This window comes from Pan paniscus, chromosome 13 (genome assembly GCF_029289425.2).
Source record: "Pan paniscus chromosome 13, NHGRI_mPanPan1-v2.0_pri, whole genome shotgun sequence".
NCBI lineage: Eukaryota > Metazoa > Chordata > Mammalia > Primates > Hominidae > Pan > Pan paniscus.
The window spans coordinates 23,652,018-23,676,518 of NC_073262.2; the positions used below are offsets into that span (position 1 = coordinate 23,652,018).

General features: G+C 38.8%; 1 protein-coding gene across 11 annotated transcripts in view; it reads left to right on the top strand.

Moving 5' to 3' along the window:
• The window catches only part of NMI (N-myc and STAT interactor), a 28,941-nt gene extending 10,638 nt beyond the window's left edge, over nt 1-18,303 (top strand). For 10 of the 11 annotated variants that reach the window (XM_063595131.1, XM_034954004.4, XM_055108451.3 and 7 more), the window contains 7 exons: nt 5,809-5,895; nt 6,720-6,815; nt 9,792-9,954; nt 12,920-13,026; nt 13,114-13,300; nt 17,041-17,147; nt 17,898-18,303. In XM_063595131.1, coding sequence (XP_063451201.1) covers nt 5,815-5,895; nt 6,720-6,815; nt 9,792-9,954; nt 12,920-13,026; nt 13,114-13,300; nt 17,041-17,147; nt 17,898-18,080 — 924 coding nt within the window. In that variant the 5' untranslated portion in view covers nt 5,809-5,814 and the 3' untranslated portion in view covers nt 18,081-18,303. Of the gene's footprint in view, nt 1-3,030; nt 3,301-5,808; nt 5,896-6,719; nt 6,816-9,791; nt 9,955-12,919; nt 13,027-13,113; nt 13,301-17,040; nt 17,148-17,897 lie in introns of those variants that run through there. The other variant, XM_063595132.1, reaches the window with a different exon arrangement.
• The last annotated feature ends 6,198 nt before the right edge of the window (nt 18,304-24,501 follow it).

Below are 24,501 nucleotides of genomic sequence, written 5' to 3' on the forward strand. Positions count from 1 at the left end.
GCAGACGTTCTATTGCCTTTCTTTCTTTTTGCTGCCACGCATGCATATAGGAAGATTCGATTCTACACGGCCTGGCACCGCAGTTATATGATTGTATTACGGAAATACGGTGATGGTGATTTGTATCAGTTTTTTTAATTCGCTGCCATAACAAATTACATGGCTTTAGTGGCTTAAACACATAGGAACGCGCGCGCGCGCACACACACACACACTCACATACACAATTTACTATCTTAGGATTCTGTAGCAGTCCTACTGAGGTCTCACTGGGTTAAAATCAAAGTGTTGGCAGGGTTGCCTTCCTTTCTGGAAGCTCTTGGGGTAAATCCTCTTTCCATCTCCCGGAGGCCACCTACCTTATTTGGCTCAGTAGCCCTTCCTCCATCTTCAGGGCCAGCAACATTGCGCCTCTGAAAGTTCTTCCGGGGTCACATCTCACTCTTGACTCTTCTTCTGTCTTCCGCTTTCACTTTTAAGTAGCCTCATGATTACACTGGGCCCCCACAGATAATCCAGGATGCTCTCCATATTTAAAAGCAAGCTGATTAGCAACCTTAATTCAATCTGCAACCTTAATTCTCCTTTGCAATATAAACTAACATAATCACAGATTCTTGGGATTAGGATGTGGACATCTTTGAGGAAGCCATTGTTTTGCCTACTACATGATTGCATAAAAGGAATGACCATACATTCCACTCATGCATAGAGCAAAAGTATCCAGATGCTAAAGATGCCAAAAGGGTTCTGGTGGTGTTAGATAGTAGACCATTTATGCTGAGAGCCTTTATTACAGGCTCTTGGAATATTGGCATTGTCACAATAATAAAAATAAAAAGCAATTAAATAACATTGCAGTTTCTGTCTTCTGAAATGTAATAAGAGGACTTCATATACATGTGATGTCCTGAGTACAACAAATACTTAAGTCAAGATACCACATAATTCTCTAAATGGAGTGTTTTCAGTGTGTAAGCTTATACTGAGAAAGTGCTCTGAAGGTCTGCAGGGAGGAGTAGATATGGTCCCAGCCCTCAACATCTTTAGTGATGTGTCACGGAAAATGACATAGGTACACACGTAATTAAAGCGCCGCAAAGGAGATAAAGGAGGGGGAGTAACATCCTTTGGGGGAATCAGAAAAGGCTTCGGGAGCTTGGGGAAAATTTGGAATGGACCTTGAAGAACAGTAAGATTTCATTAGATGGGGATTAAGGTTGGGAGAGGAGGAAGGATGTGACAGTTTGAGGGACAGAGGAAAGAAAAGGAGCTATCCAAATGTTCAGTGTGGTTAGGGAACTGGGTTGAGGAATTGACTAAATAGGACGGGAAAGTGAGTTGGAGTTAGAATGTATCAGACCATGGCTGACCATTAAGAAGATTTTGCAGTTGTTGATACAATAGCGATATATATGTATATATGTATGCATATGTGTGTGTGTGTGAGAGAGAGAGAGAGAGAGAGAGATGTGGTTTAAATATATATATATACTTATATATATATATCGTCTCAAGGCATCTCAAACTTACAGAGAAGTTGCAAGTACAGTAAAACAACTTTTCCTTTTCCTAAATTATTTAAGAATAAATTTCCAATCTGGTGACCTGTCATCTTTCATTATATACTTGAGTATATATTTCCTACAAAAAAGATGTGCTCCGACATAACCACAATACAGTCATCAAAATCAGGAATGTGGAGTGCTATGTTACTACAATTTAATAATCAGATCCAATGTGAATTTCACCAGTTGTCCTGATAATGTCTTGGATAGTGTAGGGGTCAAGGGAAAACTTCCTCTTTGCTCTCTGAAGGGCAAAGGCAGATTAAATAGGAGAAATGGCATATAAATTTATTAATGTGCACAGGGGAAAAAAATCACATAGTGATTATACTGCACAGTGGGGTACAGATGGTTATATTCCCTACTTTTTAGGGGAAAGGGAGATGGGGAAGTGTGGATGATTATAGGGGGTTAGTAAATGATTTTTAAAGGAATTCAAGGGACTCGAAGAACATACAATGGCCTTGGACAAAGCCTGTTGGGCTTACAGAGCAGACAGTGGTTGTAACCCAGGTTTGTTGACAGACTTCAGTCTTCTTTCTGTGATATGAATTCAGAATTAAAAACTCAGGGAAGGGACTAGAGGTAATTGTTCTGTTTTCTGGCAGGTCCCACATTTAGGCAGATAGGAGAACATCAGTGCACCTTCATCCTGTGCTTTGGGAGAGACAGAGGAGGAGGGGGAGGTCAGAGAGACCTTGAGCCATCTTCAGTTCAGCATGTCAAAATGCCATACTTCCGGGTATCAGTTTCTGAGCCCCAGTGATAGCAAAAGGATCCAGTTGAGGATCATGCTTTCTATTTAGTTGTGAGGTCTCTTTAGTCTCCTTCAGTATGGACATTTCTTAGTCTTTCCTTGGCCTTCTGAACTTGAAACTTTTGAAGAGAACAGGGCAGTTGTATTGTAGAACCCCTAAATTTGAGTTTGATGTTTCCTCATGCTTAGATTCAGATTATGCATCTTTGGCAGGACTGTCGTCGAAGTTACATTGTGTTCTCAGTGCACCTTGTAATATGTTACATTATTTTGATTTATTCCATTATTTACTTTGATTATCTCATTATGTTGATGTCTGCCAGACTTCTCCAGTGTAAAGTTACTCTTTTCTTCTTTGAAATTAATAAACATTTTGTGGGGAACTATTTTGAAGCTAACTAAAAATTCCTTTCTTCATCAAAATTTCTAATTTATCTGGACTCAGTTTTTTACTTTAATCAACAGATTTAATCATTACTACCATTATCTATTTTAATCTTTAATTTATCCCCAGATTTGGCCACTGAAAACCATCTCAAGGTTGATTCTGTGTCCTTTCAACATGTCATCATCATTCTTTAAGCATTTCCTTGCTTTTTGGCATCATAAGATGTCCCAGGCTCATCTTGCAGTTTTTCTATCCTGGTTTTGGGATCAACCATTTCTCTAAAGAGTCCTGGTTCCTTTTGGTGGAGAATAGTATTAGAAACCAAAGTCTGGGTGCTGAGTGTGCTCATTGCTCATTGTGGTTGTATCTGCTCTCCCAGGCCTCAGCAGACAGAGCTAGGGTATATATGTATTTGTATATACACAAGATACACACATAGGCATTGCTTTTTTTTTTTTTTCTGAGATGGAGTCTCGCTCTGTTGCTCAGGCTGGAGTGCTGTGACACAATCTTGACTCACTGCAACCTCTGCCTCCCGGGTTCAAGCGATTCTCCTGCCTCAGCCTCCCGAGTAGCTAGGATTACAGGTGCGTGCCACCATGCCCGGGTAATCACACATAGGTATTTCTATCTGTCTATCTATTATCTATCTATCTATCTATCTATCTATCTATCTATCTATCTATCATCTATCTATCTCAATCATCAATCAGAAACCACAGCTGCAGGATTACATTGAAATCTAGTTCCAATCAACAGTATTTATTCTTGTTTTCTCCCTTTCCATATTTATAATTATCTTCTCTGACGGTGAAAAACTTGACTCCTATTATCCTCCATATATTTACTTACTTGATCAATTCTGTGTATGTACTTTTGGCCACTGGAGCCCTTTCAGTTGGGTCCCCATGTCCCTTTCACATACTCCCATCATATTATATGTGTTTGTGCATGTGTTTGTGCATGTGTTTTAGTGCTTTTTACTTTTCTGGCACTACAAGATATTCCAGGCTTATTTTGTATATTTTATACCCCAGACCTAGAATCAGCCATTGCTCCAATGAGCCCTGGTTTCTTTTATTGAAGAATATTATTAGAAACCAAGATCTGGGTGTTATACGACTCTTCTCTTTTTTTTGACACTCCTGTGTTCGTTAAACTAAGACATGGCTAAGTTTTTGCTAGTCTTCTATTTTATTTTTAAGGAGGAATAGATGTCTTTTATTTCTTTTTCAAGAATATTGAGAATTTAGCCACTTGAAATCTTGGAAAATTATATTGCAGACTGTTTATTAATGTGTATCTAAAAACATAGAATCATGATATCCTTTGTCCCATTTTTGATCTGAGAGTTTTTCATCTCAGTAAATTCATATGTAGGCAAGAGTTCTTAAAGTTTTTGTACCATGGATTCCTTTGCCAGCTTGGCAAATCCTATGGGCCTTTCTCCAAAAAAAAACATTTAGTTAATGCCTGTGGGGACAGGCATGGTGGCTTATCCCAGCACTTTGGGAGTCCAAGGGGGGCAGATTGTTTGAGCCCAGGAGTTCGAGACCAGTCTAGGCAACTTGGCGAAAACACATCTCTACAAAAAATACAAAAATTAGCTGGGCATGGTGGCACATACCTGTAGTCCCAACTACTTGGGGGGCTGAGGTGGGAGGATCACTTGAGCCTGGGATGTTGAGGCTGCAGTGAGCCGTGTTCGTGCCCCACTGCACTCCAGCCTGGGCAACAAAGTGGGACCCTATCTAAAAAAAAATTAAATGCATAAAATAAAATACATAGAATTACAAAGTAAATCAATTGAAATATGGCTGGGATTATAGGCACCTGGCACCACGCCCAGCTAATTTTTTTTGTATTTTTAGTAGAGACGGGGTTTCACCATGTTGGCCAGGCTGGTCTCAAACTCTTAACCTTGGCCTACCAAAGTGCTGGGATTACAGACATGAGCCACCGCGCCCGGCCAGAAATCAATTGTATTGAAATACGGTTATCAGAATATTTAAAAAGCAAATGTTTGATATAGTGATATATATCAATGTATCACAATATATTACAAGACCTAGTGGTGAGGTTAGTAACTAATGTAGAAGCAATGTTAAACACAAACTATTTTAGCATATCTGCAACAATATTCTATGAAACTATCTGTGCTTTCTATTGGTGACTATCACAGGTGCTGTGAATACTACTGTAGTTTGTTACCATATTCATAATTGAAGAGAATGCTAAGCTTCAATTAGAGGTTATTAGAAATAAACATATAATTTCTTCCCAATCCATGTTTATGGACCCAGCGGGAGAGTTAGTGAAAGCTTCAGGTAAGAACACCTGTGTAGAGAAAGCATATGTTGGAGGCCTCTTGACTTTGTTTACATTTGGGGAGAACAATAGGGAGAATTAAATATTTTAATCAAAAACTTTGAAAAACGTTGGAAAACCAAAATAGTATTCATTTAAAATGGAGCATGATATTATGGTTGGAATATGAACTACAAAGGAACATTAATGTTCATTACTTTCTGTATATTATTTTGTTGAAAAGCAAAGGATTTTTAGAATCTTTTTATATATTATAGGTGTGAAAGTTATTTGAAATATTGGCCAGGTGCTGTGGCTCACGCCTGTAATCCCAGCACTTTGGGAGGCTGAGGGGGGTGCATCACTTGACAAGAGTTCAAGACCAGCCTGACCGACATGGTGAAACCCCATCTCTACTAAAAATACAAAAATTAGCCGGGCATGGTGGCAGGTACCTGTAATCCCAGCTACTTGGGAGGCTTGAGACAGGAGAATCACTTGAACCTGGGAGGCAGAGGTTGCAGTGAGCCAAGATCGCACCATTGCCCTCCAGCCTGGGCGACAGAGCGAGACTCTGTCTCAAAAAAAGAAAAAAAAAGAAAGGAGTTATTAAAATACAGACTTTGTTTGGATATAAGCCATATGATAATAAAGCCTTTGATGATGGGAAAAAAAGATATAGCAAAGAAGAGATGTTTCTTCCATAAAAGGGTAAAAGTTCTTATTTCTTTGTTCTTAAATTTGTGTATATATGCTATGCTTACAATATTTATTTTTTATAATATTAGGGAATCATGGAAGCTGATAAAGACGACACACAACAAATTCTTAAGGAGCATTCGCCAGATGAATTTATAAAAGATGAACAAAATAAGGTAAAAAGGAAATTACTGGGTATTATTAAAAATTATTTTATATCTATTAGTTTTGCAGTAAGGCATGTTTTGTATGTCTTTGTCCAACATTACCTTGAATTTGGGAGGCTGTTAGGCTTTAAAAAATTTTTTAACTTCCATTATGTTATTTAAGCCTTACAAGAAGTGTCATATTTTTATTCTTTCTCTTATAAGGCTTACAACACTAGCTGCTTTCTCACTCACACCCTCATTTCTTGGATTTGCATCAACAAGTTAAGAGCATAGTCAGCAATTATCTCATTAGACCCCAAGAGGGAACAGAGGCCCAGGTAGCTTAAACCACTTCCCCAAGGTCATATGTCTGGCTCGTTAAGGTAGCTGTGTACTATGTGATACTATGGGAATCACAGATAATTAAGAACAAAAACAACAACAACACCAACAACAAACTGCCCCAGAATATGTCCGCTATTACAGTGCAATTTAAAAGTCTTATCATGCTCACAAATAGCTAGGAAAGGAGTTGATGCAGCACTGAAATAATATTCAGAAGATCTGATCTCAATCTTTGCCTTACTGTACAAATTTCTGTGACTTCGGTCTAGTGTAAAAGGTGGTTTCCTGATTTATATAATGGAGATAGTACTACTTGGCAATGTTAGAATAGACAAGTGATGATGTAAAATATTCAACAAATGCATTATTCACATAGTCATATTTATTCTGAGACTGTCTAATGTCTTTCTTTGGTCAGGATGAGAGAAATTTATAGTCTTTAGTTCATTCAGAAAAATGAGTTCAGGGGCTATTTACTTTCTTTGGTAACATTTGATATTTTTAAGGGACTAATTGATGAAATTATAAAGAAAAATATTCAACTAAAGAAGGAGATCCAAAAGCTTGAAACGGAGTTACAAGAGGCTACCAAAGAATTCCAGGTACTCTCTTAATTATTTTATATACTACATTTTTGATGGATGCATGGTTTTTGGAAAAAGCATTTTAATTATACAAAATTCATTTTTAAAACCTTATCATCATCCATGGCACCACCATTTGTAATAGTTCAAAATGGAAAACAACCCAATGATTCCTTCATAGTAGAACGAATTAGTGAATTGGGGTATAGTCATATGATAGAAAACTACACAGCAATGAGAATGAACAGATCATAATGACATGCAGCAACACAAATGAGTTTCATAAACACAATGTTAACACAAAAAAGACAGAAGAGGGCATACCATATGCTTCCCTTTAAATTAAGCAAAAGCAGGATGTTTGAAGTTAAAACAGTGGTTATTTTGGAAGCAGGTAAGACCCAGAAGGGAACCCAAGGGGGTTTCTGGGGTGTTGTCATGTTCTGCCTATCATCTGCGTGCCAATCATGTGTGTTAGCTTTGTAAAATTTCATCTTGCTGTACTTAATGATACATGCATTTTTCTATTATTTACGTACACTTTAATAAATTTACAAAAACAAAAAATTAATAAAATTTACCAAAAAAAAGATGGTCATTAGCAAATTACTATTGGATCAAATTCTGGCTTTTCTCACTGAGTTCTTTTATAATTCTTCTCATCCAAGGTGCTTTGGTAATTTAGATGAGTTTCATGGTTTAAAAAATTGGACATATATTAATCCTCACCATTTAAATTCTCTCCTAAATTTTCCTGTATTTTAATTGTACATAATTTTCACCCATTTTTTTTCTTAACAACTCAGATGTTAAAAAATTAAAGCATTGAGGCTGGGCGCGGTGGCTCATGCCTGTAATCCCAGCACTTTGGGAGGCTGAGGCGGGTGGATCATGGGGTCAGGAATTCATGACCAGCCTGGCTAAGATGGTGAAACCCTGTCTCTACTAAAAAAGAAAAATTAGCCAGGCATGGTGGCGGGTGCCTGTATCCCAGCTACTTGGGAGGCTGAGGCAGAGAATTGCTTGAACCTGGGAGGCGGAGGTCGCGGTGAGCTGAGATCACACCACTGTGCTACAGCCTGGGCGACAGAGCGAGGCGCCGCCTAAAAAAAAAAAAAAAATTAAAGCATTGACACTTCTTGTTTCTGAAGTGGGAGATAGGATATTGAATATCAGGAAGTGAGGTTTTCTGTGTTTATGAGATGGGTGACTTTGTGCAGAAGACTCTGTTAAGATTCAGGTTACTTCTCAGACTGGAGCTAGAATCATGCAGTCTTACAACTCAAAGAGCCTTTAGAAACCAGCCAGCCCTAGTCGACCCACTTTGCAGAGGACCAAACCTGTGATCAGAGAGCGTAAGTAAATTTGCTGTCTGTCACAGTGTGGTCAGAAATAGAATCAAGCTTTCTCACTCTAATTTCAGAAAGCCCTTGCTCCTCAGCATATACTGGGTATTTCTGCATTATTGGGTAACACTCAGCCTTTACTCAGACATTGTAGACTGTTTTGATGTCAGCCTTACCGTAATCAGAAGTTCCACTGGAGTTATGCGTAAAGGCAAAGAATAAATGTAAGATTAAATCGAATGACTCACTGAATATTTCTAATCTCTGTGTTATTTTCAGCATGTAAAATAACCATGGGCAATAGAAATGCAAGCATCTATCTCATTTGTGCATTTATGTGTAGTTATATAAATCTGTTAATCCCAATAATTCTAAGCAGCTAAGTATAACCACCTACCTTTATCTTTCAGGTTACAATTTTTTTTTTTTTTTTTTTTTTTTTTGAGACAGAGTTTTGTTCTTGTTGCCCAGGCTGAAATGCAATGGTGCGATCTCGGTTGACTACAACATCCGCCTCCCTGGTTCAAGCGATTCTCCTGCCTCAGCCTCCTGAATAGCCAGGATTACAGGTGTTTGCCACCACGCCCAGCTAATTTTTGTATTTTTAGTAGAGATGGGTTTTACCATGTTGGCCAGGCTGGTCTCAAACTCCTGACCTCAGGTGATCTGCCTGCTTCGGCCTCCCAAAGTGCTGGGATTACGAGTGTGAGCCACCTGTGTAGCCTCAGCTTACAATTTTTGTTGATACTGTCCCTTCTCATTTTTTATAAACCTAAGTTGTGGTAATGGTTAAAAAGTTGATGGGCAGGTGTTGGGGAAGGTGGAATTTTTAAATTTGATAAATTTAACATCATCTAATTCTGGGCCAGGTGTGGTGGCTCACGCCTGTAATCCCAGCACTTTGGGAGGCCAAGGCAGGCAGATCATGAGGTCAAGAGACCATGCTGGCCAACGTGGTGAAACCCTGTCTTTGCTAAAAATACAAAATACAGAAATTAGCTCGGTATGGTAGCGCGTGCCTGTAGTTCCAGCTACGTGGGAGACTGAGGCAGGAGAATTGTTTGAACCCGGGAGGTGGAGGTTGCAGTGAGCCGAGATCACACCACTGTACTCCAGCCTGGCAACAGAGTGAGACTCTGTCTCAAAATAAATAAATAAATAAATAAAATTATCTAATTCTGGAGTCTTTCTTTTTGGATGAAATTATCTGGATTTGAAATACCATATTATACCCAACACTATATTTCATACTTTGCAGCAAAATTAAACATACTATCTAATGATTTCCTTTTGAGATAGTCTATTATTGGCACTTGTTTAAAAAGTCCTTATTCACAGGAATGATGTAGGCTTTAGAACTGAACACCATACAATATTGACAGTTTAAACATTGATTAGAAAACAGTGAGAGGATTATATATTTTTAATTTCATCTGTGAAATGATATTAAAAGATCAGTATTTGATTACTGAGTACTTACATGGGAAAAAGCAATTACTAAAGATGTTAAATAAGACCATACTCAATATTCTACAAGGTTCTAAAATTAGTGGGGAATGAATTATTGGATGACCAAATTACATTATCATTGGAAGGACTTAAGTTATTTCTCGTCTTGATTTTAATCAAACATTTTCATTTGGATTAGATTAAAGAGGATATTCCTGAAACAAAGATGAAATTCTTATCAGTTGAAACTCCTGAGAATGACAGCCAGTTGTCAAATATCTCCTGTTCGTTTCAAGTGAGCTCGAAAGTTCCTTATGAGATACAAAAAGGACAAGCACTTATCACCTTTGAAAAAGAAGAAGGTATGACTAATGTTAAAAAATATGACCATGTTATTTGGAAAGCACTTTCATAGACATTTAGCTATTACTTCGCTAATATTACTTCACTTATTTCTTATCCTCATAGTGACGTTCTGAGGCAGGTATGATTATTCCCATTTTACAGATGAGAAAACTGACTCTGAGACAAGTGCCTTGAATATGATCTCGTATTCAGAAAGCCATGACTGTGGGACTTAAATCCAGGTGCTATGATGATGTCCAATACCAGCCTCTTTCTACTCCACATGCTACCTCCAAATAATGATAGTAATATTTCAAGGTAGTAGAGCTGTACAGTTCTCAGAGACATTATCACATTTTATACTCACACAATTCCATAAATATAGGAGGATAGGATAGTTATTATTGTGTACTTTAAATATAGACATGCCAGAGCCAAGAAAACAGATTCTGAGGATGTTTAAGTGATTTACCTAAGGGCACATAGCTCACAAATGAGAAGAGCCTGGGAGTTAGAGATTTGGAATGAAACCTAATGTTTGCTAAGTCTGCCATGGTGAGGGCCCCTGTTCAGAGCTGGAGGTTCCTGAGTGGGGAGGATCTGGCTTTGAGTGCCAGCCTTGTCCCTTCCTAGAAGCATGATTTGGGATAGGTTCTTTATAACCTCAGGGTTTTATACAGGTGCTTCATGGTAGTACCTACTTCATGAGGCTGCTTTCAGTATTAAATGAGAAATGTTGATAAAATACTTAGCACAATGTTGGACACTTAATACAAACTTAATGGATGTTAGTTTTTGCTACATGTTAGGAATTTTTCAGATAAGGATACAGAAGCTTGAAGAAGATAATTAACTTGCTTAAAGTCTATACGGTTAGTTGCAGAGCTTAGAGCCAAACCCTGAGAGTCTATGTACTTCCACTGGGCCAATATTTCTCTCGGTAGGCCACCAGCCCAGGCCTTTGTTCTTTTATTTAAGTTACGTGGTGAGGGACCAGATGGTGTTCCCAGCCCTTCCAGTGCTCATATTCTGACAGTCTACAACCCATGTTTCCTCAAAACTGGTGCACCACTGTAGCCTGAAAATAAATGTTGAAAGGCATTCCAGCAGGACAGTATCTGCGCGTAGAAGACATGCATCGCCAGTGTGTTTTCCTTCACCCTGGAGCTACTGCTACAGGTAGAAGAGGAGTCCAGGACTCATATTGGCGACTGGTAATCGGGATATAACTAAAAGATAGATATAAATGAGGATTTGGGAGGCAGGGTTTCTGCACAGCAATTTCCTGGGAATGTTGGAAATGGAATTCTCTAAAAGCACCTACATCATTGCTTCTACGCTTGACGTGGCTCTGAGCTCCCGATCTCCTGGGACAGCAGTAGGTTTGAAACACAATTAAGTAGGAGTTGGCTCTTGATTGTCAGAGTCACAAAAGTTGAAACACAAGTGGTCCCTCTCAGCTGTATCAGATCACCAGATGTTGGGGGTTTGTGGAAGAGTGGGAGGGAAAGAGGATCATCTGAGTATTACTCATTGATATTTTCTGTTATTGTCTGTTGTCATTAGCAAAAAAACACAAAAACACAAAAAAACAAAAAACCATCATCCAAGTTATAGAGTCATATTTTGGTACAGTGAGTTGAATTCCCACATGGCCAAGGCCCTGCCTTCTGGCCCTTTTTTTCTCTTCCTCCAGCTGTGGTGTGGTGCCATCTGGTCTGGTTGTCATAAACACATGTGAAGTTTTATAAGACAGAGAGTGAATGTCACTTATTTTCATGATACATTGGAATAGTAGCCCCAAATATCAACAACTGAAGTATTATAAACTCATGCCACACAATTAAAAATAAATGCCCACTCACATTTTTAATTGACATAGAGTTGCCTTTTGGAGTGCTAGTGACTTTTAGAATTTTACTAAACCTCTCCCATTTGCATAGGTAAATTAGACTTGACAGCTTTGTGATCAATATAGCAGGACTATCAACTTTTTAAAGAATGATTTCAAGAGCATTTTTGCAAAAGTGGAATTCGTCATTAAGTATGACAAAAAAAAAAAAGACTCACTCTTTGATATTCCAGCCTATGTAGTCTTTAACATGTAATCCTTGAGAAGACAGAGCAAATGAATATATATTGCTCTAGTGCTTGTAACATATTAAGGAGTAACAAATGATAAGGTTAAGTAAAATCAAGACTAATTGTACAAATGACACTTAGCCATGAAAGTTTTCCCAGCTTACTGAACATGGGAGAATTTCTGGCTGTGCATTAATGGTAATTAATAGTGGAAGGTAATTGTTCCTCTGGTAATTGTTAATAGTGGAAGGAAGGGTATGTGGCTGAGCTGAAGTAATATATGAATTCTGGAAGATTGTTAGGCTTATCTCTTAAGAGATAAAAGATTCATCTTATGAGAAGAATCTAGAACTTGAGAACTTCTACATTGTGATTTTGCTGATATAATTTGACATTAATATATTCTACTTTGGGACCAAGAGCAGTGGCTCATCCCGATAATACCAGAACTTTGTCTGGGAGTCCGATGCAGGAGGATTGCTTGAGTCCAGGAGTTCCAGAGCAGCCTGGGTAACAAAGTGAGACCTCGTCTCTACAAAAAGTTAAAAAAATTAGCTAGGCGTGGTGGCATGCACCTGTAGCTATTCTGGAAGCTGAGGTGGGAGGATCTGTTGAGCCCAGGAGTTTGAAGTTACAGTGAGCTATGATCACATCACTGCATTCCAGCTTCAGTGACAGAGTGAGATCTGGTCCTCCTTCCCCCTGACCCCCCAAATTATATATTCTACTTTGGTGGCAAGACCATTATCACTTGGAACCACCCCCCGCCAAATTTTTAAAATTAGACCCTTTAATATTAAAGAAAATTAAAAATATTCAGGATAATTTGTTCTTAAACCAAAAGCATAACCATTCTTAAAATATTGGAAATTAATACTTCCTTCCTGAATTATTTTTCAGTTGCTCAAAATGTGGTAAGCATGAGTAAACATCATGTACAGATAAAAGATGTAAATCTGGAGGTTACGGCCAAGCCAGTTCCATTAAATTCAGGAGTCAGATTCCAGGTAACAGGATGATTAAAATTTTTTGGATTTCTGTTCATCACAAGCACTTCTCTCATCCATATTTCTGAACATCAAATCATTTTCCAGGTTTATGTAGAAGTTTCTAAAATGAAAATCAATGTTACTGAAATTCCTGACACATTGCCTGAAGATCAAATGAGAGACAAACTAGAGCTGAGCTTTTCAAAGTCCCGAAATGGAGGCGGAGAGGTGGACCGCGTGGACTATGACAGACAGTCCGGGAGTGCAGTCATCACGTTTGTGGAGATTGGAGGTACTCAAGGGTGTAGAAGGTTAACAGACACTTTGCCATTTCAGTCATGTTCTGTTGTTTCTGAAAGTATTCCTATTCTACTTCTTTTATTTGGAATGTATTAGCATGATAATTGGGGATTTTAAAAAACCTTATAAAATAGTAGAGTGTAGGAAATTATTTCCAGGGACAGTACTAGGAAAGATAATATTGCTACAAATAGGCAGGGTGCAGTGGCTCACCCCTGTAATCCCAGCACTTTGGGAGGCGGAGGCAGGCGGATCACTTGAGGTCAGGATTTCAAGACCAGCCTGGCCAACATGGCGAAACCCCATCTCTACTAAAAATACAAAAATTAGCCAGGCATGGTGGCGAGTGCCTGTAATCCCAGCTACTTGGGAGGCTGAGGCAGGAGAATCACTTGAACCCAGGGGGTGGAGGTTGCAGTGAGCCGAGATCACCAGGCATAGTGGTGCATGCCTGTGATCCCAGCTACTCAGGAGGCTGAGGTGGGAGGTTTACTTGAGGCCAGGAGGTCGAGGCTGCAGTTACCTGTGATTGCACCACTGCACTACAGCCTGGGAGACAGAGTGAGACCCTGTCTCAAAAAACAAAATTAAAAAAAAAATTGATGGATTAGATTTTTTCATGACAAAGTAATACATGCTTTTTAAGGAAGGTGAAATAATACAGAAGAGCATACATTTAGTAAAAATGAGACATTTCGGCCGGGCCCGGTGGCTCATGCCTGTAATCCCAGCACTTTGGGAGGCCGAGGCAGGCAGATCATGAGGTGAGGAGTTCGAGACCAACCTGACTAACATGGTGAAACCCCGTCTCTACTAAAAACACAAAAAAATTAGCCAGGTGTGGTGGCGCATGCCTGTAATCCCAGCTACTCGGGGGGCTCAGGCAGGAGAATAGCTTGAACCCAGGAGGTGGAGGTTGCAGTGAGCCGAGACTACGCCACTGCACTCCAGCTTGGGCGACAGAGTGAGACTCCGTCTCAAAAAAAAAAAAAAGAGACATTTCCTCAAACTTCCCTTTCTCCTACTATTTAGTTAGTTATGGTTATTTGGGTGTCTTTCCAGGCTTTTCTCTGGGCACATTAAAACATGTCAATATCCTTTTTTTTTTTTTTTTTTTTCCTGTGAGACAGAGTCTTGCTCTGTCGCCCGGGCTGGAGTGCAGTGGCACTATCTCAGCTCACTGCAACCTCCGCTTCCCGGGTTCAAGCAATTCTCCCACCTCAGCCTCCCGAGTAGCTGGAATTACAAGTGCATGCCACCATGCCTGACTAATTTTTGTATTTTTGGTAGAGACGGGGTTTCACCATGTTGGTCAGGTTGGTCTCGAACTCCCGACTTCAAGTGATACGCCCACCTTGGCTTCCCAAAGTGCTGGGATTACAAGCATGAGCCACTTCTCCTGGCCCAATATGCATTTTTGACCTGAGCTTTTGGATGATGTTTAGGACATCCTGGTGGGATGTGTTAGGGAGAGCTATAAAAGGAAGGGGTCTTGAGGGCTACCGTAATATGTTGTCTTGGAAATGAACAATAACTTGGTGGAAACTTCCATAGTCAAGCATCCAGATTTTAATTTGCCAAATTCCTATATTCATTTAGCCTGTTTGCTGTTAGTTTGTCTATAACTTGGATTTTAAAAAATCTGGCCAGGCGCAGTGGCTCACGCCTATAATCCCAGCACTTTGGGAGGCTGAGGCGGGTGGATCACTTGAGGCCAGGAGTTCAAGACCAGCCTGGCCAACATCGCGAGACCCCTTCTCCACCAAAAATACAAAAATTAGTGGATGTGCTGGCTCATGCCTATAGTCCCAACTACTTGGGAGGCTGAGGCAGGAGAATTGCTTGAACCTGGCGGGTGGAGGTTGCAGGGAGCCGAGATTGCATCACTGCACTCCAGCCTGGGTGATAGAGTGATACTCGGTCTCAAAAAAACCCAAATAAAATAAATAAAATAAAATAAACTAGAATGCAATTTATAACTCTACTGTGAGAGACAATACTAGCTTTGGAACCTGTGTCCTTGGGCCATCTGGGGATGTTCTCCTAGAGGTTACATCTAGCCAGACGGGGAAAAATACTTCTGCAGGTTATAGGTTATCCAACAGGTAACTACTGAAGGATGTGAAGGTATTCTGGAGATAAATATGCCAGATACTTCATAAACTGTGTCTTACTGGCTCATCACAATAATCTACAGGGTAGGTACTGTAATTATGCTTATTTTACAGAAAAAGAAACTGAGGCTTTAAGAAGTCAAGCAACATATCCAAGGCCACATAGCTCATAAGTAGCAGAGCTAGGACTGAAGCTGGTCTATTTGACTCAGGACCTGTACTCTTTTTTTTTTTTTAACTGTGATAAAATATATATAACATAAAATTTACCATTTTAACAATTTTTAAATGTACAATTCAAGGGTACTAAGTACATTCACAATGTTGTGCAACCATCACCACTATCCATCTCTAGAACTTTTTAATCACCCCAAACTGAAACTCTGTACCCATTTAACAATAATTCTCCATTACCTCTTCTTCCAGCCCCTGGTAACCACCATTCTACTTTCTGTCTCTATGAATTTGCCTATTCTAGGTACCTCATTCAAGTGGAATTATACAATATTTGTCCTTTTCCTGTCTGTCTTATTTTGGTTAGCATAATGTTATCAGGGTCCATCCATGTTGTGGTATGTATCAGAATTTCATCCTTTTTAAAGGCTGAATAATATTCTCTCTCTGTGTGTGTATTTTATATATCCATTTTGTTGATCTGTTCATCTGTTGGTGGACGCTTGGGTTGCTTCCACCTTTTGCCTATTGTGAAAAATACTGCTCTGAGCATTAACGAGCAAGTATCCGTCCAAGTCCCTGCTTTCAGTTGTTTCGGGTATATACCCAGAAGTTGAATTGCTGGATCATATCATGTTCTATTTTAATATTTTGGGGAACTGTCATACTGTTTTCTACAGTGGCTGTACCATTTTACATTTCTATCAGCATTGCCTCAGGGTTTCAATTTCTCCATATTCTCGCCAATGAGGGCCTACACTCTTAATCATTGTACCATATTGCTGATCCAAGGTAGATGAGTGAGAAGAGTCATAAAAAACATGGTTGTATATTCCCAAGAACTGTTTTTGTTAAATGTTACAGTCTTGACACACATCCTTTCACCACTCTAGGAGAAAAAAATACTGCTAAAAAATAGACTATTCTTTGTGTTGTAGAAAACTGATGAATTTTTATTTCCTTTCAGTTTTTCTAGATGGCATTCAATCCCCTCCCTGCTTTGGTTAACATCATTACTTCAGTTTATTGAATATATTGAAAAAATGTATGTAGCATTCTAATCATAGTTTTCACTTACAGCTTTTGAGAAACTGGGAAACATTCCAGTCTTGTTAGATGAGTGGGTTACTTTCTGCAAAAGACTATGGTATTTTTTATAGCTCAAAGTAGATCTGTCTGAGGACATTGCAACCCTTTGTGCATTGATTGACTGCAGTGAATAATTCAAGATGGAATGAAGCCTTTAAACCTCATTATTGTGTGGTCTTGTAGTTTTCAAAATTATGTACTGTGAAGTCTTCAAAGTGGGCTTTAGAATTTCTTAAAAATTAATCTTTTAACTCAATATTTACTGTAATAGTGTTCTCTTTGAAGGAAGTTTTAACTTTGGTTAAAAATGCTTATGATATAAAAAAGACAAGTATTGTTTTTGTTTTGCTTTTAGTGGCTGACAAGATTTTGAAAAAGAAAGAATACCCTCTTTATATAAATCAAACCTGCCATAGAGTTACTGTTTCTCCATACACAGAAATACACTTGAAAAAGTATCAGGTAAAGTCATCTCTATTCTCTCATTTTCAGAACTCACTGCCCAAACCCACCCCACAAAAAATAAAGTTGTTGTGAGTCTGTTACTTATGAATCTTATCAATGAGGGATAGCAAAATGGTTTCTTTACTTCATTTTTGCTTGGTGCAAAATGAGTTTGTCTTTTGAAGGAGCATTTTAATGCAAAACTGTACTTTATTATACAATTTTAAAAACTGAAATTACTCAGATAATGGCACAATTTTTATTTTTGTACATGGAGACATAGTTGCATTTCTCTCATGTGTCTACTGTCAGTGAGCATGAGAAAGAATTCCTGCCTACTTTCTCTGAACTCATTATCTTTACCCCAGATCTGCTCCCTTTTCCTCTTCCTTCTCAGGTATCCAATGGTACCACCATCTACCTACTCCACCAACTTAAAAGCTAGAACTCATACTTAACTCTTCAGTTTGCTTCACCTCCAACGTTCATTTGGTCACTAAATCTTGCCAGCTCCACTTCTGACTACCTCTTTACCTGGTCTTTCTGTTCCCAGAGCATCCCTCCTTTCCTCTGTGTTCCTTAATGCCACCAGAGTTCTCTTTCTAAAACTCAGATCTGACTTGGATATTCTCTTGCTTGGAAAATCTTCCTAAGATTTCTTGTCTCTTCTAAGATAAAATAAAAAATATTAAGCAGAGATTATGAATGTAAAGTTTTGTAATTCAAAGCTCTTAGAAATCTTTCTATTTATCATTTTTTCCTTCTTAGATATTTTCAGGAACATCTAAGAGGACAGTGCTTCTGACAGGAATGGAAGGCATTCAAATGGATGAAGAAATTGTGGAGGATTTAATTAACATTCACTTTCAACGGGCAAAGAATGGAGGTGGAGAAGTAGATGTGGTCAAGTGTTCTCTAGGTCAACCTCACATAGCATACTTTGAAGAATAGACTTAACAGAATCATGAAAACTATAGCTTTTTAACCTGGATTACTGTAAATGTTTGACAAAAATGAATATGCTTTTCCTTAAGAAATGAAAACTTTAATTTTTACCATCCATTTATGTTTAGATACAAAACTTATTTCCATGTTTCTGAATCTTCTTTGTTTCAAATGGTGCTGCATGTTTTCAACTACAATAAGTGCACTGTAATAAAAAGTTTTGTTTATAGATTATGTGTATTGGTGCCATGTCTGCTGAAATCAACCTTAAGTGATTCAGATGTCCCCTGCCAGTGCTGGCTCATCCTGTTATGGTCTTGTGGGCCAATTCAGTTGTGGCTCCATGCCCACCAATATGCAGACTTGACTCTTTACATTTTCCAAAACAAAGGCAGTTACATTCAGCAGTTGGTGATTCCTGTAAACTCAACTGAAGATTCGAAGGACTTCAAGAGCAACCATTTACCACTGTGCGTAGCATTTCACTCCACAACTCTAAAGGTTCTCAGAGCTGAGTGTGATCTTTTTCTTCAATTTTTGTTCACCCAAGTGCCAAGTGTCCCTTGATTCCTTCCAAGCCATCCCCTCTCCAAATAGAGCTTGTAAAGGACTAGCTTTTTCTTTCTTTTGCACTTACAGTGGAAACAATTGGTATAAGAGTTTGAAAACCTTGGCATGGAGAGAGAGGTAAATACAAAGTTAGTGACTCATCACTTATCATGCTCGATGCTGGGGAATGCCTGGAGGTAAAAACACAGTACCTGCCCTCCAAGGGTTTAAGTTTAGTTGGAAAGAGACCCAGTTTACTAGCATCTCACTGTTTTTAACTTGCAGAAACTTTAATGATAAAATTAAAGGTTCCTATTCAGAGAAGGTAAAAGTCTTTTTGGTAAAGAACCTTTAGGCCGGATGAGGTGGCTCACGCCACCAGCACTTTGGGAGGCTGAGGTGGGCGGATCACTTGAGGTCAGGAGTTCGAGACCAGCCTGGCCAACATGGTGAAACCCCATCTCTACTAAAAATACAAAAATTAGCTGGGCATGGTGGTGGGCACCTGTAACCCCAGCTACTTGGGAGGCTGAGGCAGAATTGCTTGAACCTGGGAGGCGGAGGTTGCAGTGAGCTGAGATCGTGCCATTGCACTCCAGCCTGGGTGTTGCAGTGAGACTCTGTCTCAAAAAAAAAAAGAAAAATAGAAAACAAACCTTTGGACAACTTCTATTCTGACATGGTAGGTTTCATGAAGAACTGGCAGCAGAATTAAATTCATATTAAAACGCTGGCAGAATGAAAGGCTTTTAGAAAAGGTTCTAAACCTATTGAATGCTGCCTGGCATCTAAAACAAACAAAAGGAAAAGCTCGAGTTTTGCTTCTGATATTTTATTTTTAGTTTTTAAAGTTACATTACTCTCAGGAGTTCTCATTTTCACCTTTCTTTAAAGAATGAGAGATGGTGCCTAAAAACTACAGTTTATGATAAATCTTCATATTTACCATTTAAACAAATCTCTCGTGTCTATTATTCTTTTTAAAATAGAATGACTATTTAAAGCTCTCAAAAATACTAAGAAGAAAACTTTAAAGTAGCTTTTTAATTTCCATTTTGCCCGTCTCACTGGCACAGAAGGTATTGTTGATAGTCTGTGGCAGATTGCCTATCAGGAAGAATTTTATGTTAATATTTATTTAGGACAAAGTTGAAATAGTCACTTTTGTATTTTGGGGGGTCCTCTTCAGGCAGTAAAATTGATAATTCAATTCTAAATTTTCATATGTGTTTTTTGATAAATATTTCTAGCTTAGAAAATGATACTTTTCTTTTGGATTCCTTTCACCCTCACCCAAGAGCAGTCTGGCTGGATGTCAGAAAACAAGTATTGGCTCTCCTCCTTATTCCTAGAGTTTTAGGGATTTTACAGAAGGACAGCTGTCTTTGAAAACTTATCAAAAGGACATATTGACTGTTTAATATATTGAATATTAAGAAAGGGGCCTTCACATGTATGTCCAAGATGAGCTAACTCCAGACATTGCCAATATGATAAGTCAGATAGATACATATGTGGAATTACAAGTTCCTCTTGCTGTTTGTTGATTTATCAGGCAGTACAGGCTAGGTAATGCCACGGTAACAAACAACCTGCCAAACCTCATGGGCCTAAACAATTCTTACCCATGCTGATTATCCAGCACAGGTTGGCAGGGGGACTCTTTTTATCCTCATCACTTAGAGACTCCATTCTTGAGACAAGAATCATGGAGGGTGGAGGAGGGGGAGGAAACGTGAAATCTGGAAAGTCTTGTATCAGCAATTAAATGTTGTGACCCAGAAGTGATTCTTGTCATTTCTTCTCACATCTCATTGGTCAGAAATAGTCACATGGCCCTATTCAAATAGAAGGGACTTGGGCTGGGCATGGTGGCTCATCCATGTAATCCCAGCACTTTGGGAGACCAAAATAGGAGGATCACTTGAGGCCAGGAGTTTGAGACCAGCCTGGCCAACACAGTGAGACCCCATCTCTATTTAAAATCTAAATACATGTATATATATAAATGCTTATATATCTCTATTTTAAATCCAAATATATATATGGGGACTAGGAAATTCTGTCTTATCAAAAGTTAGGAGAACCAGATATCGCTGAGCCAGAGTAATAACCAGCATAGCCTACCTGTCTTACCACCAATATTTAGTTCATTTGTCTTCTCACACAAAATACACTCATAGTCATCTCTTCCTTAAGGGAGAAAAACAAGAAATTCTATCCAATCATGATATTAAACTCAAAGTGCATGAATTCAAAGTGCTCTACATCAGGTCTGAATGTTACTCCTCTTTATGCAGAGACCCCCACACATCCAATATAGAGTAGCGGAACTGGAATAAGATGAGTGCAATAAACTCTTACACTTGGAAAGGGAAAGAATGGGAGACACATAGCAGTCACTGGGCCAAAGCAATTCTGAAATCCCATTCAGTAGGTGTGTGCTCCATACTCCCAGGGTGTGGAATTTGGATTAGGCCCTGATTCCATTCTCTAAGAATTCTCTTGCTCATTGTCCTTATGGCTCTTGAACATTCTTCTTTTTTTTTTGACACGGATTCTCACTCTATCGCCCACGCTGGAGTGCAGTGGTGCGATCTCGGCTCACTGCAACCTCTGCCTCCCATTTGAACATTCTTCTTTTTCCATTATTCTTCTTGGCCATATCTAGAATGGGCATTTGAAATCTCTTGGAATCTGAAAAGCTTCCCTAGTGCACTTCCTATGATCAATGTTTGTGACCAAAGTTATAAAGTTTTGAACAGTCATGGTCTCTTTAGTCTGGAGTGGTGGTTATTTAGCTGGTAAAATGGAAAAACTCAATAGGCATCTTGTCTATTTTATTCTGGTAAGCTTACACATCCACAGTTCTTTTCTAGACTTACTTTTTAGAGTTGCTACTATTCTCTGCTTTCTTAGCCTCATGCTTCTTTCACTCTCCTCATTTAATTATAGATACTTTGGGTCTATCAGGCCACACTTTTGCTTTCATTTCCTTGAGCTATTTTGTCCAGTTGAAAGGGTTTATTGTATTCCACAACCTTAATTGGTGTTTTCGCTCTGAGGAATCCTAATCTATTTAGAGATTTACACCTTGATTTGATCCCCGCCATAAACCGGAGTTCTAATCAATCTTTGTCACTCAACAGGCTTCTTGGTTTTATTGTTTATTATTTGGGAATGAGAAATGTTTCTTCCAGCCCCATAAGTTGGAAGTTCATATTTCTGGACTTTCTCTATACCCTTTCATTCCTGCTTTCAAACTGGCCAGTTCTTTTCTAAAGTCATTTCTTTCTTATATTATTTGTTAAATGCACTCAATGATAACAGAAAAATGCTAGTAACTTTCTGCTTCCCATACTTAAAAAATAACAACCCCAAAACCACAAGCTAATTAGGTACATTATTTGCTTTCCAAGCTATCACATGACAGTTTTACAAAGTACTTTTATACTGCATAATGTGGGTCACCATCCTTCTAATCTCTGATAACTATTTTCTTCTTATCTGCCACTTGGCCTCTAAGCCAAAGTCATGTATTTCAAGTAGTGTTTGGATTGTGTGGTTTTTTTTTTTTGGCCATAGCAGTACTCCATTTCAGAATACCAATTTCTGTATCAATCAGAATAGGCTATGTGATGCTGATGTGAAAATTTTTAAAATTTAAAATTTTTAAATTTTAAATCTTTTTAAATTTCAGAGACTTAAAACAACACACATTTATTCCTTCCTCAAGCTACATGGCCATTGATGGTTCAACAAAAAGAGCTCTGCTCATGGTAAACACTTAGGGACCCAAACTCATGGCAGCCACCATCTTTACTATTGCTAGATGTTATGCCAGAGGAAGTAAAGAGCTTTGAAGGGTCTTTAACTGGTAATTAAATTTTTGGCCCAGAAATGATACTTGTCACTTCCACTCACAACTCAGAACTAAGCATATGGACCTACCCAACCATAAAGGAGCCTGGATGTTCATTCTTACCATATGGTTGGAAGGCAGAAAGCCAAAACTGTATATACGGGAAATAGCATTAATGATACCTGCTTGGTATTAAAAAAGAAAAGATGCTCAATCTTGAAAAATACACATAGTATTATGGAGATAATAAAAATCACCAAAAGTACACATCCAGAGATAATGGTAAATATTTTTGTGTTCTCTTTTCCATTCTTTTTTTCCCTCTAACCACATCACATTTAATGCTGTAAATATACCCATATACCCTATGCTATTTGTTACTTCCTTATTGTTGGGAATAAGGTTGTTTCTAATTTCTTCACACTTATAAATATTCTGAGGTACGTAAGTCCTTATATGTCTTGGTACATAAGACATTTTCTGCAGTTCTGACCTTACTTCAAGGTGATAATTGCTAGGCAGAAGGACGAAAAACTCTGTTAAGGATCTTGTTAAGTGAGGCCAGAATTGCTTACTAGAAAGGTAGGCATTGGTTTGTACTTTCATTAACAGTGTAAACAAGCACTATCTCATTGCTCCATTTCAGCACTGAATACTACTTATCTGAACATGTTTCCTTTATTCTATTTTTGGAAATTTTCATAACACATCCCAGGGTTTTATGAAAATAAGTAATTACCAAGATACAGGTGAAACATCCTGTAATGGGTTTTGCTTTAGTTTTTTGGTGTCACAAATGAAAAACGTTCAGGAAAATGTTGATTTTATTTATTTATTTCTTTAGAGATGGAGTCTCGCTCTGTCACGGAGGCTGGAGTACAGTGGCACAGTCTCAACTCACTGCAACCTCCATCTCCCGGGTTCAAGCGATTCTTCTGCCTCAGCCTCCTGAGTAGCGGACTACAGGGGCAAGCCACCACGCCCGGCTAATTTTTTTGTATTTTTAGTAGAGACAGGGTTTCACCTTGTTACCCAGGATGGTCTCCATTTCCTGACCTCGTGATCCATCCACCTTGGCCTCCCAAAGTGCTGGGATTACAGGCATGAACCACTGCGCCCGGCCCTCCAATTTGATTTTATTAAAGCTTCAAGACAGAAAAGTACAGTGAGGCAAGAGGCCTTATAATTGGGGCTATAAGATGTTAAAAGATTTTCTTGGATGCAGTTTTAGTTAGTAATATGCTGCTAAAATAATTTTGCCACATTTGGAGTCCTCTTTCTTCAAGGGTGTTGGAATAGTTTGGCATATATATGATTAAAGGTTACTGTAGGTCATGTTCGATGGCACAGATAGGTTGACCTGAATTCCCAACTCTAATCCTAGACCTCTCATCATTTTCTGGAGAGAATGGAGACTTCAGTTATGAGTTGGGGAAAGCAAGAAAGACATTCAATATAAATAAACATATAAAGATATTTTCAGAAAGAGGCCAGGGCTATTAAGATGGTATAACGGGGTGATGGAATGATTAAGTAGGAAGATAGACTGGGTGATTAGAGCTAGTCTTTCTGAAGAGAGGTTATTGTGTTGGAGGCTGAAAGATCGAGGGGCGTGACTGCCCTCAGCATTCCTTCTGGGTGGCATACTCAGCTTGTCAGTTTGCCAACATTCTGCATTTATGAGAACAGTTTGCTGTTTACCCATACAGCCTCCAGTGGTATACTGAGTTGATCACGACCCTCAATCTTTCGGCTTTAACATTATTGTAGCTAAGACCCAAGTGACAGCAGGAGCCAGTCAAGTGAAGATCAGGGCGGAGCTATTGAGGCAGGGACACAGTACATAGGTCAGGCAAAACTCCCAGGCTGATAGCTTGTTGCGATTGCAGCAGAGGGTCAGGGCAGTGGTAGGAGATCTGGCCAGAAAAAAAAGGATCAAGGTCATTGTGGCTCAGGTGAAAGCAATGCAAACAATGACGTGTTTAAACAGAAGTCGAATCTGATTTACATTTTAAA